Source organism: the organism of the source record quoted next, unplaced genomic scaffold, assembly GCF_019419815.1.
Source record: "Pyrus x bretschneideri cultivar Hongxiangsu unplaced genomic scaffold, Pyrus_bretschneideri_v1 Contig51, whole genome shotgun sequence".
NCBI lineage: Eukaryota > Viridiplantae > Streptophyta > Magnoliopsida > Rosales > Rosaceae > Pyrus > Pyrus x bretschneideri.
In genome coordinates this window covers 2,597,331-2,611,278 of record NW_025999789.1, presented here as the reverse complement: position 1 = coordinate 2,611,278, position 13,948 = coordinate 2,597,331, and the positions used below count along the sequence as shown (strand labels likewise).

The 13,948-nt window shown below is 35.0% G+C and overlaps 2 protein-coding genes across 3 annotated transcripts; both read right to left on the bottom strand.

Annotated features, from left to right (window-relative positions):
- Positions 1-13: 13 nt before the first annotated feature.
- LOC103940400 (vacuolar cation/proton exchanger 5) lies at positions 14-4,732 on the bottom strand. 2 transcript variants are annotated; one of them, XM_009350515.2, is made up of 13 exons: positions 4,557-4,731; positions 3,813-3,975; positions 3,360-3,620; positions 3,219-3,286; positions 3,103-3,131; positions 2,223-2,419; positions 1,929-2,141; positions 1,616-1,750; positions 1,205-1,321; positions 1,080-1,133; positions 774-890; positions 519-618; positions 14-399 (listed from the first exon to the last, which is right to left on the bottom strand). In XM_009350515.2, exons 2-13 carry the CDS (start codon positions 3,846-3,848, stop codon positions 377-379), a joined length of 1,350 nt encoding a protein of 449 aa, XP_009348790.1. In that variant the 5' UTR covers positions 3,849-3,975; positions 4,557-4,731; the 3' UTR covers positions 14-376. The 2 variants fall into 2 exon arrangements, with proteins under 2 accessions (XP_009348790.1, XP_048426076.1); XM_048570119.1 differs by lacking the exon at positions 3,813-3,975 and having other exon boundaries at positions 4,557-4,732.
- A 3,238-nt stretch (positions 4,733-7,970) lies between these two features.
- Positions 7,971-8,686, bottom strand: LOC103940401 (major oleosin NAP-II). Its single transcript, XM_009350516.3, has one exon. It carries the CDS (start codon positions 8,662-8,664, stop codon positions 8,212-8,214), a length of 453 nt encoding a protein of 150 aa, XP_009348791.3. The 5' UTR covers positions 8,665-8,686; the 3' UTR covers positions 7,971-8,211.
- Between the last annotated feature and the right edge of the window lie 5,262 nt (positions 8,687-13,948).

Here is a 13,948-nt window from a genome sequence, read left to right as displayed (position 1 = left end):
TACCACAAAAGAGTGATAAAAGAACAGGCTTTTCTATGTAACAATTTAACATACATGATTTAGATTTTCCAATCTCCAAACTCCCCCTATCTTATTCAAGGTTTACATCCAAGCCCAGATAATACCTCCCCTCCATAACATCCATTGAACAGAACAAGCAGAAGTTGACCGAAAACAAAAACCAGTCGGAAACTCGTATATATGTACAAACAGAACGATGACCTCGAATCATTTGCAGATCCAGCTTAAGAATCAACAGCTTCATTGACTATGTTTGAACTACATATCATCTCCAATATCGCCTCTCATTCTGTACAGAGTCGTCCTCAAATAGGCTCCATCCTTTATTTATAGCCTTCTACAACAGCTTCCATGATTACGTTTTTACTTGCGTTTCCTCTACAAGATTGCACAAAAATATGTAAAGATCCGTACTCTTTCAGTCAACAACACGTTGTAAATACAAATTTAAGCAAAAAAGGGGCAAGATCTCCAGCAGCTAGAAGGGGTTGTTGTACCTTCTGCCGGTGAAGGATCTACGTGAACAAAGAAACTTGCAGCAACTATCAGATAACAAAGAATAAGCATCAACCCTTTGAAGTAATTAGAGGTTCCATCCTGCAAACAAAGCCATGATCAACAAAAACAGAATGTAATGTTGAAAACGGATATTATCAAATGGACTTAAAGCTCTTTAGCTAATCAGACAAATCGACTTCAAAAAAGACATATTACATCATTTTGTTCTTAACCTCAGGAATTGGAATGCATACCTGCAGCAAGAAGGCTACAACTAAGACAGTTATGAAAAGGGTTGCCGTCTCAAAAAGCTGAAAGTTCAAGTCCATTGGGCGCCCCATAATCCACCCAACAACCACGCAGAAAGGAATCTGCAGTAACGAAAAGAAAAAAAAAACGTCTAAGATATTTATATATGAGAATAGAAAAGCATTATTCTGAATTATTATTAACCTGAATTATCAACAGGCATAAGTTGGATGACAGTATATAACAAAATATAGACATTATTTTATAAGAAACATGATAATGGCATTAAAAACTTCAAGATAAGTACCCACCCCAAACATGGATATCTGCGTTGACGACCCTATTGCCACTCCCAAAGAAATGTCCTGAAGAAAAACTCATGGTTATTGGCACACAAAGTAAGAAAACCACAATAAGTAAAAAGCTTGATGCTTACAAGCTTGTCCTTCATGGCAAACATAATAGCACTGGCATGCTCTGCGGCATTACCCACAATTGGGAGCAAAATAACGCTGATAAATGAAATTGGCATGTTCCATGCTATAGATGCTCCCTACAAATCAAACATCCAACGCCGAAGCTCATTAATCATATATATATAAACATGACAACAAGTAGCCAAACTTTCACCATACTTCGATCCCATTGAATTTTTTTTTTTTTTCCAACCCACTGAAATATTTTTGAAAGATTAATTTCCCATGAAAACTTATAAAAATTAATCATTTGCAATCTGCAAAGCATAACAACTACTCACATTGACCAAGAACAAGTAATAAGAGGGGAAAATTAAAACGTTATTCAGATGCATAGTCTAAAAGACCCAACTACACAATCTTCTGTTTACCTCTATGGCGTTAACTAAATATTCGGATACGATTGAGATCCAAGCAGTCATTATTGATAGCCAAATTATTGATTCCCATTTAGATATCTCAGGAGCTTCATCGTCATCTGCATTCTCTTCATTCTGAATCTCTTCCTGAGTTCATACCATACATGCCACCACAAAATTCAATAAGGTAACATATGGTGCTAAAACACATTCGCAATCTTTTAAGACAAATGCTGAAATAATACTCAAATTAAAACATGCACCATACTAACAAAAGGAGGGGAAAAAAAAAAAGAAAAAAAAAAAAAAAAAAACCTCAGCTAACCTCATTTAGAGGCACATATTGATTATGCTGACTCTTTAACTGGAAGAAAAGATAAGCAGCATATGCCAGGAGCATGACACAGCTGCTAAATCTTGAAAGTGCCAACTCTGACTTTCCAAAATGCACCTCAGTGTGAGTGTAGTGCAAGACAGCTGGAAAAAGTAGGCCCATGACTGCCATTAACAGCAAGCCTGAATTCACAACAGCAGTTGCCTGCCCAATATACAGAAGCTTCAGAATGAAAGATAGAGGAGCTGGAAATTCTAGAGGAAAGAAGAAAGCCGATGTATTTACCTTGTTAAACACCTGTTCTTTCTCTTGAAAAACAAGTCCACCACTGAAGAATGCACAGCCAAGCACCAGCAACATGTTTGACAGAATAGAGCCTAACAACGACTGCTGAACAACGCGTAACATTCCACGTTTCAGTGCATAAATCGATATAATCAGTTCTGTTGCATTTCCAAAAGTAGCATTTAAAAGACCCCCAACTGCAAGTTCCAATTTGATACGTCAAAAACTGAGCCTAAAAGGAAAAGTTGTCACTGACCATTTATAAGACAATAGTCACAATACACTAGGACAGAAATTATACAAGACTAAATACTCAATGCTTCAGGCCAAGTATCAATGTGGATTTGACAATCACAGCGGCACGCCTTCAGTATTATAACTGAAGGCAAATACAATTATGTGTTTACATATATATATATATATATATTATGTATACATGTGCATGTATAACTGGAGAATTTCACAATACCCTTCCGGTGCCGTAATCAATATCCTACATGAATCTAAATTCCTACAGCAAAATGAAAGCAAGGAGGTAACCAGACTGAAAACGACATGCATCTTTTTTTTTATTACATAGCAACACATATATTGCAGATTTCAAACCATATTTAAATTGTGGCTGAAATAATAAGATAAAGATCCTTTCCTCATCAAGTATGCAACCTAGATAATGTTTTATAGTTTTCAGTATGATAACTTTTGGTTTTCTTATTCCGAATTTTTCAGCAATATCAAGCAAAGTCAACTCCCAGTCAGATAAAACTACATTTAGATTGCAAACTCTAGTATAGAAATTAGACAATTTGATTCAATGAACCAAAAAGGAATAAGAGGTAGAAAGTAACCAATCAGGCACAAAAGAACAAGAATGCATTACCAGTAGCTCCAGTATAGAATGCCAGCTGCCTGTATCAGGAAAGATGAAGTTGACTTAGCTTCTAAAAATTTCAAGTTAGTAGGAGATAGAAAGAAGAGAGGGAAAATAGTACTCACTCGGTAGCATAACCTAAACGCTCAGCTAAAGGTGTTATACCCAACAAGCTCAAAACAAAGACCCAACCCTGTATTCACATTCATAAATTAGATACAAAATTGAACGGTGTAATGAGCCAGGAAGGAGGAGTTGCAACTCACATTATGGCCGGTTAGCTTAGAGACAAATATCGCTAGCGGTCCAAAAGGCATAAGCAAGTTGAGTTTAGTTGAGAAAACAACAGTCTTTATGCTTCTATAAAAAATATTCCTCCACACTTTATCACCGCTAGCTTGTGAACCTCCTGAAAACGAACATTCTCCCACAGCTTCAATAGAACTTGTCTTTTGAGCATCTGTCTTTGGAGTAAAAAGACTCTCATCCTCAAACTCATGTATTGATCCCTTACCCAGTGATTCCATCTGTTACAAGAATCACCATAACATTCAAAACATCACTTCAGTGCTTATGCCGTAATAACATTACGTTAGTTCTCTTCTTTTGAGTAACATTGTGTGGAAAAAAGAAATTAATGCATAAATGGTAATGAAATACTATAATTGGAGTGCTGAAAGACAAAATTTTAGTCATCAAAGAAAGGAAATAAAACTCACTTCAAGTTGAGACTGGATTCCAGGCTTATAATTCATTGTCTTTTACTAAATACGCAATGATTCATCCATACAAAGAAAATAGCATCAATGCACGGAGTTCTTGGTGAGCATTTCTCAAATATGAGAAACGAAGTTTCAAAAGGTTGGAGCCAAGCTTGATATACTGCAAACAATTGAACAATAATAAAACTGTAACTTACCACATAAACACAATTAAATCCCTAAAACAATAACTCAAAACTGGTTAAGAAAATCGCCACAAAATCAAACTTTAAAGTTTGTTCCTTCCACTATGAAACTGCATTCTCAATTCCAACGTTCCAATTACAAGACTCCATCTCATCCATATAACAACAGAACAATAAAAACTGGGTTGCAATCAATACACAAATTTTTACTGGGTTTTTAAAGAAACCCAATAAAATTATCAGGATTAGAAAAAAAGATGCTGAAACGAAAATTGATTTGGAATCAAAATAAGAAATTTTAATTGGGTTTTTAAGGAAACTCAATAATTCCCAGAACTAACAAGAAAAAATGCTGATACAGAAACTGGGTTGAAATCAAAACACAAAATTGAAACTGGGTTTTCACAGAATGCAAACAAAATCATTAAATGCTCAAATGGGAATCTGAGTATAGCAGTAACCCTAATCTTGCCAAGTTCAAACAATCCCATGAACAAATACCAAAAAAAGAAGGAAAATTTATAAATAAATAAATAAATTAGAAAGTAAAACGTACTTGATTATACTCCTTTGCTATGATTAACAAAGAAATCCAAATCTCCAAGTCGCTGTTTTTCTTCTTTGATTAATATTTTTGGGGTTTTTTCTTCCTCCTTGTGGGTGACTAATTGGAAGATTGGATCTTGATGCTTCTCTTGAATTTTCACCAACAGTTTCGTGAAGCACAACTTTGGTCGCTCCGCCAACGCACCGGCCCGCGCGTCGATTTAACATCCCAACGGTTTGGGACAAAACGCCGTATCATTTGTACGTTTGCAGTTAAGTCGGACAAAACGCCGTAAGTCGTTAACTGATGGGCGGGAGAATACGTAGTGGTATGCGTTCACCCGGCCATTTCATTTTTTATGTTGTCAAAACCTCTTTTTTCTTGGAAAAATTACACACAAAGAATATTTTTAATACTTAATTTTAAGTTAAGACAATACGAGGTCGTTGGAAATATTTTAAAATAATTGGAAGTGTTTTTGGTGAAAACGTTTTTAGAACAAATTTTTAGTAAAAATGCAAGTAAATCTTGAAAAAACATTTAAAATGCTTCCTAAAATAAGCATATAATTAATGCTTCTTACATAAAGCACTTTAAATACTTTTAAAATCCAAAAACAATTTATATAAAAACACTTTCAATTATTTCAAAATCACATACAAACAAGTCTTACTTTTTATTATTTTAAGGAGAGACAAAACTATAACACCCGATTTTTTTCGATTTACTTTTGCATTTACGATTTTGACCCTATGTTTAAACCATCTCTCCCCATCACGAGCTAAAGACACATAACCACCCTTTCCCTCTCTTGCTCACCGCCCGTTTTCCTTCCTCTCTCCTTGTGAATTGCTTCGATCTCTCATCCTCATCTTACATCTTCTAAATAATCTTAAACTTTTCAACCGGATCTATTGATGTAAAAATTAAAATTAATTGACTGTAAAACGATATTTTGCTAACTATATTTCCTAATTTTTTGGACGATGATTATTGGGTTTACTTGGTAAACATTTGATAGAGTTGTATTGCCATTTGGGAGAGAGAAACATAGAAGCAAATTAATTATGGGTTTGATTCAAATTTTGTGCTTTTCGTTATAGTTACAGATTTAAATCTTAGGACTTAATGGAGAAAATTTTCATTAAGTTTCTGAAACATGGCAGCCATGGTTCCCAGGTCTACTAGAAAATCGACTAGAATTTTAGGAAGAAGATTGAAAAGCCAAGCTTCTGGATTCATCGGCCATGATGTGAGTGAGGAAGAGATACAAAAAATTTATTATTTGAAACTTTCAAATATGTTAATTTTGTTCAAGTAGTTGATGTTAAAAAACTGCAATGAAGCTCAAAAAACAACTCGGATGACGTCTAAGTTCTAAATCATGATAGCCTTCACAACCGTAGTCCCTCTAAGGGTTTTATTTCAACCTCTGTTAACGGAAAAAATCTATTAAAAACAGGTTGAACTGATTCTATAAAAATGGTCGAAGACGGATTGAATTGATTATGCAAAAAAGGTCGAAGATAGGTTGCACTAATTCTGCAAAAATGGTCGAACGGGTTGAAACAGATTCTGCAAAAATGATCAAAGACGGGTTAAACTGATTTTACAAAAAAAAGTCGAGGACGAGTTGAACTGATTCTGCAAAAATGGTCGAAAACGAGTTGAACTGAGTCTGCAAAAATGATCGAGGGCGAGGTTGAACGGATTTTGCAAAAACGATAGAGGACGAGGTTGAACAGATTTTGCAAAAACGATTGAAGACAGGTTGAACTATGCAAAAATGGTCGAAGATGGGTGCAAAAATGGTCGATGATGGGATGAATTGATTCTGCAAAATGGTTGAGGACTTTATTGAACTGATTTTGCAAAAATGGTCGAGGATGTGTTGAACTAAATTTTTGTAATAAATGATACAAACTGATTCTGCAAAAATAATTGAGGATATTGGAGTTGTGAGAGTTAGGTTCTATTAATAGTCCTAAAGCCTTAGGGGTATATGGTATTTTAACACATTTTTTTCTATGTTTTTGGGCTAGACTTTAGTTGTTTTTATGTTTTTGTTTTTCATTGACATGTTTAAAAACTAATGAAGTTCCTTGAAATATAGTGAAATTTTTTGTCACTATATATAAAGCTCCCTTTTTTTATTGTTCTCAAAATCTCATTTTATGTTTTTATTTTTTTTTTCAAGTGATTTTCTACCACAATGGTAAAGATGAGTGTTATCTTACATCACGACGAGAATTTAAACCATATCGGCACTCTAATCTAACACTTAATTTAACAAATCTATCGTTTGACTGTTATCAAAATCTCACTTTTTGGTTTTCATGATTTTGACTTAAAATTCTGTCAAAGTTTATGATTCAAATTGACAAAATTGTAATTTTCCAAAAGGCTTTTTAGCCAAAATAGTTATTGAGATTGGCAGTCCTCACTTTGGTTATTGAGATTTGAAATCGATAAAAGTGGTATTTGAGTTTGTTCACCATCAATCATTTTGGTTATCTCTTGAAAAATTTTCATTAAATAAGGAGAAAATGACAAAAATACCCTTTAACTTTTTTCAAATCATTTATGTTTATTAAATTTAGAGTATTTTTATCATTTTGATCTTTATTTAACAAAATTTTTGCACGATTGACCAAATTAATTGATGACAAACAAACTCATGGACCATTTTTATCTAACAAAAATTTTGCACGAATTGACCATAATGATTGATGACAAACAAAATGATCAATGAAAAATAAATTCATGGACCATTTTTATCGATTTCAAATTTCAGACCAAGGTTGAGTTATGCCAAGCAAAATGACAAGTGTTTGTGTTAGAAAGTTAACGTGTATTGCATGAGTAATTAATAAATGTTATGTTACGTATTCGTAGTGGTATTTCTCGTATTTTTTTCTCGTATTTTTTTAAAACAAACGATATCATTTGCATTAAAGAAGAATGGGTGAGTTTAACCTTACAATGAACTAGCAATAATATAGTTCAAATTCATTTTTCTCACATTTTAAGGACGACGAGAAAAATTAAAGATCGTATATAAATCTCACATACGATTTAAAGATTGAGGAGTAGACTAACTTCTGATTTAATGACATTTTTTTTTTCTCAATATTTTTTATGAGATGGATTAGTCTACTAACCTTTTCTATTTTTTTTTTTTTTTTTTTTGAAAAAAAAGGATATTATCTTAAGGACTAGAAAAATAAAAGAACCTCACATACGGTTAAAATTTGAGGAGTAGGCTAAGTGACATTTTATTTCTTAATATTTTTTATGATGTGGGTTAGTCTACTAACATTTTTTTTTTAACTTCTTTTTTTTTTTTTTAAAAAAAAAGAAGATATTATCTCAATGCATGGAGCGTCAATGGTAAGAAAATATTGTTTTTCGTAGATCATAGTTTGATCCTCTTGTTATAAGACAAACAAGTTAACTTAATTTATTGATACAGAAAAGGATATTAAACTTGGTGACTTAATTTAGTGATACAGAAAAGGATATATATTAAACTTCGTGTAAACACTTGGGTTATATACCATCAAACCCCACATAATGTTAATACACGAAGATAGAGACCGGGGAAAGATAGACCATTAGAGTTACCAGAACACACAAGTATGCCGCAACTATTTGTACACAAAGTTCAGCTTCTACTACTAACCCTGCGATCTTGTTCACTCCCATGCTGCAAAAACCCACCCCAATCTTTTCCTTGATCCTTCAATCTCTCCACCATACCACCACCGTCTCCGCCGCCAGATCCCAAAAGCCGTCTACCAGTAAGCTCCTGAAAAATCCACCCTAAAGTAGTCATCCCTGCTAGAGCCATGGCTGCAGCCACAGTAAACCCAACCAACGCTCCCACAAACACAAACCCAGCAAAAAACAGCAGTGGACTGAAAATAACCAGAAGCGGCGAGCTCAAAACCAGCAGCGTCACCGACGCCAAGAAGCTGAACCCCATCAACCCCACAAGCGACCCTCCGATTGCTAAGCCAGTGAAAGCAGCCACAAGCATTTTTGTGCCTGAGGTCTGCAGCTGCATCTGCTGCTGCTTCTGCTGTCCATGCTGAATCTCCATTTTGCTCTGCTTCATATATTACTTTCGCATCTGTATATTTTTTGCGCTGGGAGTTTTTGAAGTGGCAAAAGTTGGGGTTTTATGTTGAGGTGGTGGAGCTGGGTTTTGCTTACGTGTAGATTTTGACATCTATTGTTATGTGGCAACTGTTTTCAGTTCATGTGGGACACGTTGCAGTCGACGCGTGAGACACGTAGTTGTGCATGCATGGCTTTGCTGGCGATTACTGTAATACCAACAAAAAAGAAGAACAAACCAATCGATGTTTTGCCTCATCCAAAAGAAAATGGATAATCCTTAGCTTGTTACGTACAAGAAGTACAAAGGGTCTACAACTTTTTTGTGCAGTTGTCGATCGATATGTGTTGGCAAAACTTTGATCTTAATTTCTGTTGACAAATGACAAGTAACTAATCTGGCAATACGTCGTTTTAGAAAACTCGAGCGTCATCTTCAGAGAAAGAATGGAAACAGATCAATTAGATTGTGCCTGTAAGGCTGTAACTTGAGGTAATCAACGAGAATGCCTGTATAACCTGCAAAGAAGTTAATTTGCATAAATAAAATTGGTTAATTATTCTAAAACTCTTTATTAATTATCAAATTATTAGCGCCCCAAAAAATTATCAAATTATTAGTGAGCATGTCAAGATAAACTTACTTTTTAGAAAGAGTAGCAGCTACACCATCAGTTTCTTGCTTATCTATTTGTCTATTTGCCCGGTTGACCGGGACAACAACCGGGAAAATAGATAAAGTTACTTTCTTAGAAAAAGTAGTAGCTGCACCTTCAGTTTCTTGCTTCTCAACTTGTTTTTCCAAAATGTCAGTGTTCAATCATCCAGCACGCCTTTGCTCTGTGCATCCTCAAGAGAGACTCATCCTCCACATCTTCAAGGAAATAAGCGTGTCAGCCATTTTCAGGGTCATAAATTGGTTGACAATGGAAGATATAATGTAAAGGGGGATATGTGTCTGATGTTTGGAGAAGAAGTGCACGATGGTAATTATGCTATTGCCTATCCTCAACCCGGATAAACTTATATAAGGTCATGCAGGTCCATCACAAAGATTATCGTTTTAACTTAATCGATGTTGGATTTATCACAAAAGGTCACCGTAATATTAGAAGCGAGAACTCTCATATATTAATTGTTTATTATTTTTCATATATTAAGTGTGTATTATATTATGGGACTAGGTTCTCCAATAACCACTTAATTTATAAATTGACTTATTTGTCGAAGGAAAACTCTAAGTGAGCTTGGTACTTTCAGAAACAACAAAACCAAACAAAAACTGGCGTACCAAATATGAAATTAGTGTCATAGTTAAGGTATAGTTCTTTACTTAGTAATGTGTAACAGTGAAAATAAGGGATCTCTTGGATTAATTTCCAGCCCTATTTAGCGAGTAATCCCTTGTTGAAAGCATTAAGGCTGCGAAAACCCAGACCCGCTTGGCGTTTAGGCAGCAGAGATTCTGCCAAGCAGGCCAATGTATCTTCTTGAGCTATCCGACTCGTACCAGCAAAAGGAAGCAACCATACGATTCAGGGCGTCACAAAAATACTTCGAAAAGAGAAAAACAACTCATGGTGTAGAGGGGATGCGCCACCACTTTAACTAGCAATTCTCTTCCGGCAGCCAAGAGCTTTCTGTTTCACTTGTAAATAGTCTCGTTTGGTGCCTAATTAAATTCGATGAAAACTGGAAGAGTAATTTTAACATCTAATTAGTTCTGTTTTGAAGATTCATTTGAGCATCGAATCCAAGATAGATAATGCATAATATCATAGAAATTTAATCAAGAAATCAAAGTAATGAGAGATATATTCGAAACATTAACATTCATAATTCAACCTTCTCTATCACAAGATCATAATCTGCAGAAAAAATTTACATCTGTGCAGCTAGTTTAATGTTTACTTTGTTACATTGGAAGAAGCTGAACTCACCATAACCCCACCCTGCTCGCACAATTTTCGATCGGCCTCCTTAATTATCCATTAATTAATGAGTAATGTTATTTATATCATATTTTTATATCACATTTCTATACCATCTTAGGTGGTATTTGATGTGGACGGCCACATCATTTGAAAAATTTGCAAAATCCAAGAAAATGAAGGAGAAATACTTCTCGTATACCACAATCATTATTTAATTAACTAGTTTTTCTTAATTATTAGTTTATTAAATAATGACCTAAATTTAAAAATCTGATTAATTCGAATGATGTGATTGTTCACATCGAATGTCACTTAAGATGATATGAAAATGTGGTACAAAAACATGGTATGAATAACATTACTCTTAATTAATCAGCATTGCACCTCTTAATTTCTACTGTTGGCCTAGCTACTGGCCAAGTCTTAAGGCTGGTTTGGTATTGTTATCCTTTGAAAAAAAAGTTATTTCTGCTATGCTGTGAGAATAAGCAGCTGTGAAATAAAGCAGCACAGTGTTTGGTAAACTTTTTTGTAAAAGTGCTTTTGAAAAAAAAAAAAAACAGTATTATAGTGTTTGGTAAACTTTTATGTAAAACAAATGTGAAAAAAAGCCGGTTTTTCAAAGTTGAGTTTTGCAGCTTCTTGTTTTTGGCTTTTTTTCACCCAAAACTGTGAAAAAAAGCTAAAACTGAATGTTTACCAAACACAAAAATAGCTCCCAGTTTTTTTCAGAATCACCTCAATACCAAACCAGGCATTAATCTGCTTGGTAGTTGGCGTGTCACTCCTTCTGGAGAAAACCAAGCATGTGGTTATGAACTTATGAAATGAATTCCAAAATTCTAGTGATAAGTTGCCACGACAAATCTAAGTACTCGTGTATCCGATAGTAACTTATATGTACTTGATTCACTGTCTGGTAACATCTCGATTTAATAATACATAAAAAAAACTTACGCACGATAAAATATATTATTAAACAAGATACATGACGTGCAATGGTGTAACCAGAAATTATTCGGTGGGTGGGCTAAGTTAAAATTATTACTACGAAATCAAGTTTTTAATCTTACGTTGCCTACATAAAGTTATATAATAGTAAAAACTTGAATGTAGTAATTTTATGCTATATTTTCCAGGTTTTTAGCCTTCAAAACTTTCAAGTGAATAAAATAATGAACCATTTTTGATATGAAAGTTTTAATTTATTATTATTAAATATAATATTGGTTAAAGTGATGAGTTTATTTAATATCTATTATCTCTTATTATTCTTAAAAATAGGCTTACTAATGAAAAAAATTCATTTCTTATGTGAAATATGACAATTAAAAATCATAAATTAACCTAAAAATATTAATAAAAATTAATATTTTTAAGCTTGAAGAACCAAACTCTTCCTATACTATAGTCTAGGGAAACCTTGTACTTGACTCCACCCTTGATCACGTGACGGGGAACCAATTTCATACAAATCATTCTCCATATAACTTAACCAAGCCTCATGATTTGTTTCCAAATTATTGGGTGGAAACCCTTATTACTTTTCCACGTGGTAGGGTTCACGTGAGCTTGAGCTTATTGGATAACTTGTCTATTCTACTTTTCTCTGATTTTTTTTCCTTTTCTCTTCTACCTTTTTGTTTTGAGAAAATTCACTTCTACTTTTCAAAGTTAGAATAACTTACAGTGCATGTGGTGCCGGAAGTCACGTCATTGGAAATCCACAATAATAGAGTAGATTTTTGTTTCAGAAAATAATCAAGTGATTCTCCTTTCCCGTCCACGAACCCTACCAAGTAGATTTTCAAAAACACCCTTGATCTTTGCAGACCTCCTTTCCAACTATTTTAACCAACATTAATATATGTTCACACATAAAGTATGTGAAATTTTTCACTTTAGTTGTTAAAATTGAAGGAGAGAGGAAGAGAGTGAGAGATAACATAGGAGTGAGGAGAGAGGGAGGGAGATTGTTTAAAAAAAAAAATAGAGATGATAAACTTACATGTAGGTGAGGTTTAAAAAAAGAGAATTGTTATTAGCATTCCAAAAATCTCATTGTACACTCCTCACAAGTGTATTTTTCTTTCTAATTATAGAAAGTTAGGAGTGCAAAGTGAGATTTTTGGAATGCTAATAACAATTCCTAAAAAAATAGTAAAATTTTGTTTTGTGAAATTACAATACTATCCTTAACTTTTTGTTGTGATAGAAGATAAAGTTGTATTTTTATCCTCTTTTGGTTGACAAAGAGGGTTTCATTAATTTAGTTTTAGATTAACATCAAATAGGACGAGAAACAAGGAGGGTTAGGGCCAATTTGCAATTGTTATGCTTTTAAAAAAAAAATTATTTCTGTTGTGCTTTAAGAATAATCAGCTATAAAATAAAGCAGCTAAGCATTTGATAAATTGTACCTTTTGAAGTGTTGCGAGCATGAAAAACAATGTAAAACTGTGACATCCCACATCGCCCAGGGGACTGATCCTTAAATGTATATTCCATCTCTACCTAGCACGAGGCCTTTTGGGAGCTCACTGGCTTCGGGTTCCATAGGAACTCCGAAGTTAAGCGAGGAGAGGGCTAGAGCACTCCCAGGATGGGTGACCCATCGGGAAGTTCTCGTGTGAGTTCCCAAAAACAAAACCGTGAGGGAATGGTAAGCCCAAAGCGGACAATATCGTGCTACGGTGGTGGAACGGGCCCGGGAAATGATCCGCCCCGGGCCAGGATGTGACATTGGTATCAGAGCCTATCCCTGGCCGGAAATGTGCCGACGAGGACGTCGGGCCCCTAAGGGGGGTGGATTGTGACATCCCACATCGCCCAGGGGACTGATCCTTAAATGTATATTCCATCTCTACCTAGCACGAGGCCTTTTGGGAGCTCACTGGCTTCGGGTTCCATAGGAACTCCGAAGTTAAGCGAGGAGAGGGCTAGAGCACTCCCAGGATGGGTGACCCTCTGGGAAGTTGCTCGTGAATTCCCAAAAACAAAACCGTGAGGGAATGGTAAGCTCAAAGCGGACAATATCGTGCTACGGTGGTGGAACGGGCCCGGGAAATGATCCGCCCCGGCCCGGGATGTGACAAAAACCATTTGGTAAATTTTAATATAAAGTAATATAATCGTACATAATGACAAAAAATGGACATGATGGTAAAGCTAGTGGTGATGATAGTGATGGCAGGGGCAGCAGTGGTGATGATAGCGACAATGGTGGGTTATGGTGGTGGTGCCAAAAACAGGGTGTGGTGATTGAGGTTTAGAGGTAGCAGTGGCAAAAAGCAGTAATAGTGACGATTGTGGTGGTTGTAGTAGTGCCAATAATACAGTGTGGTGGTT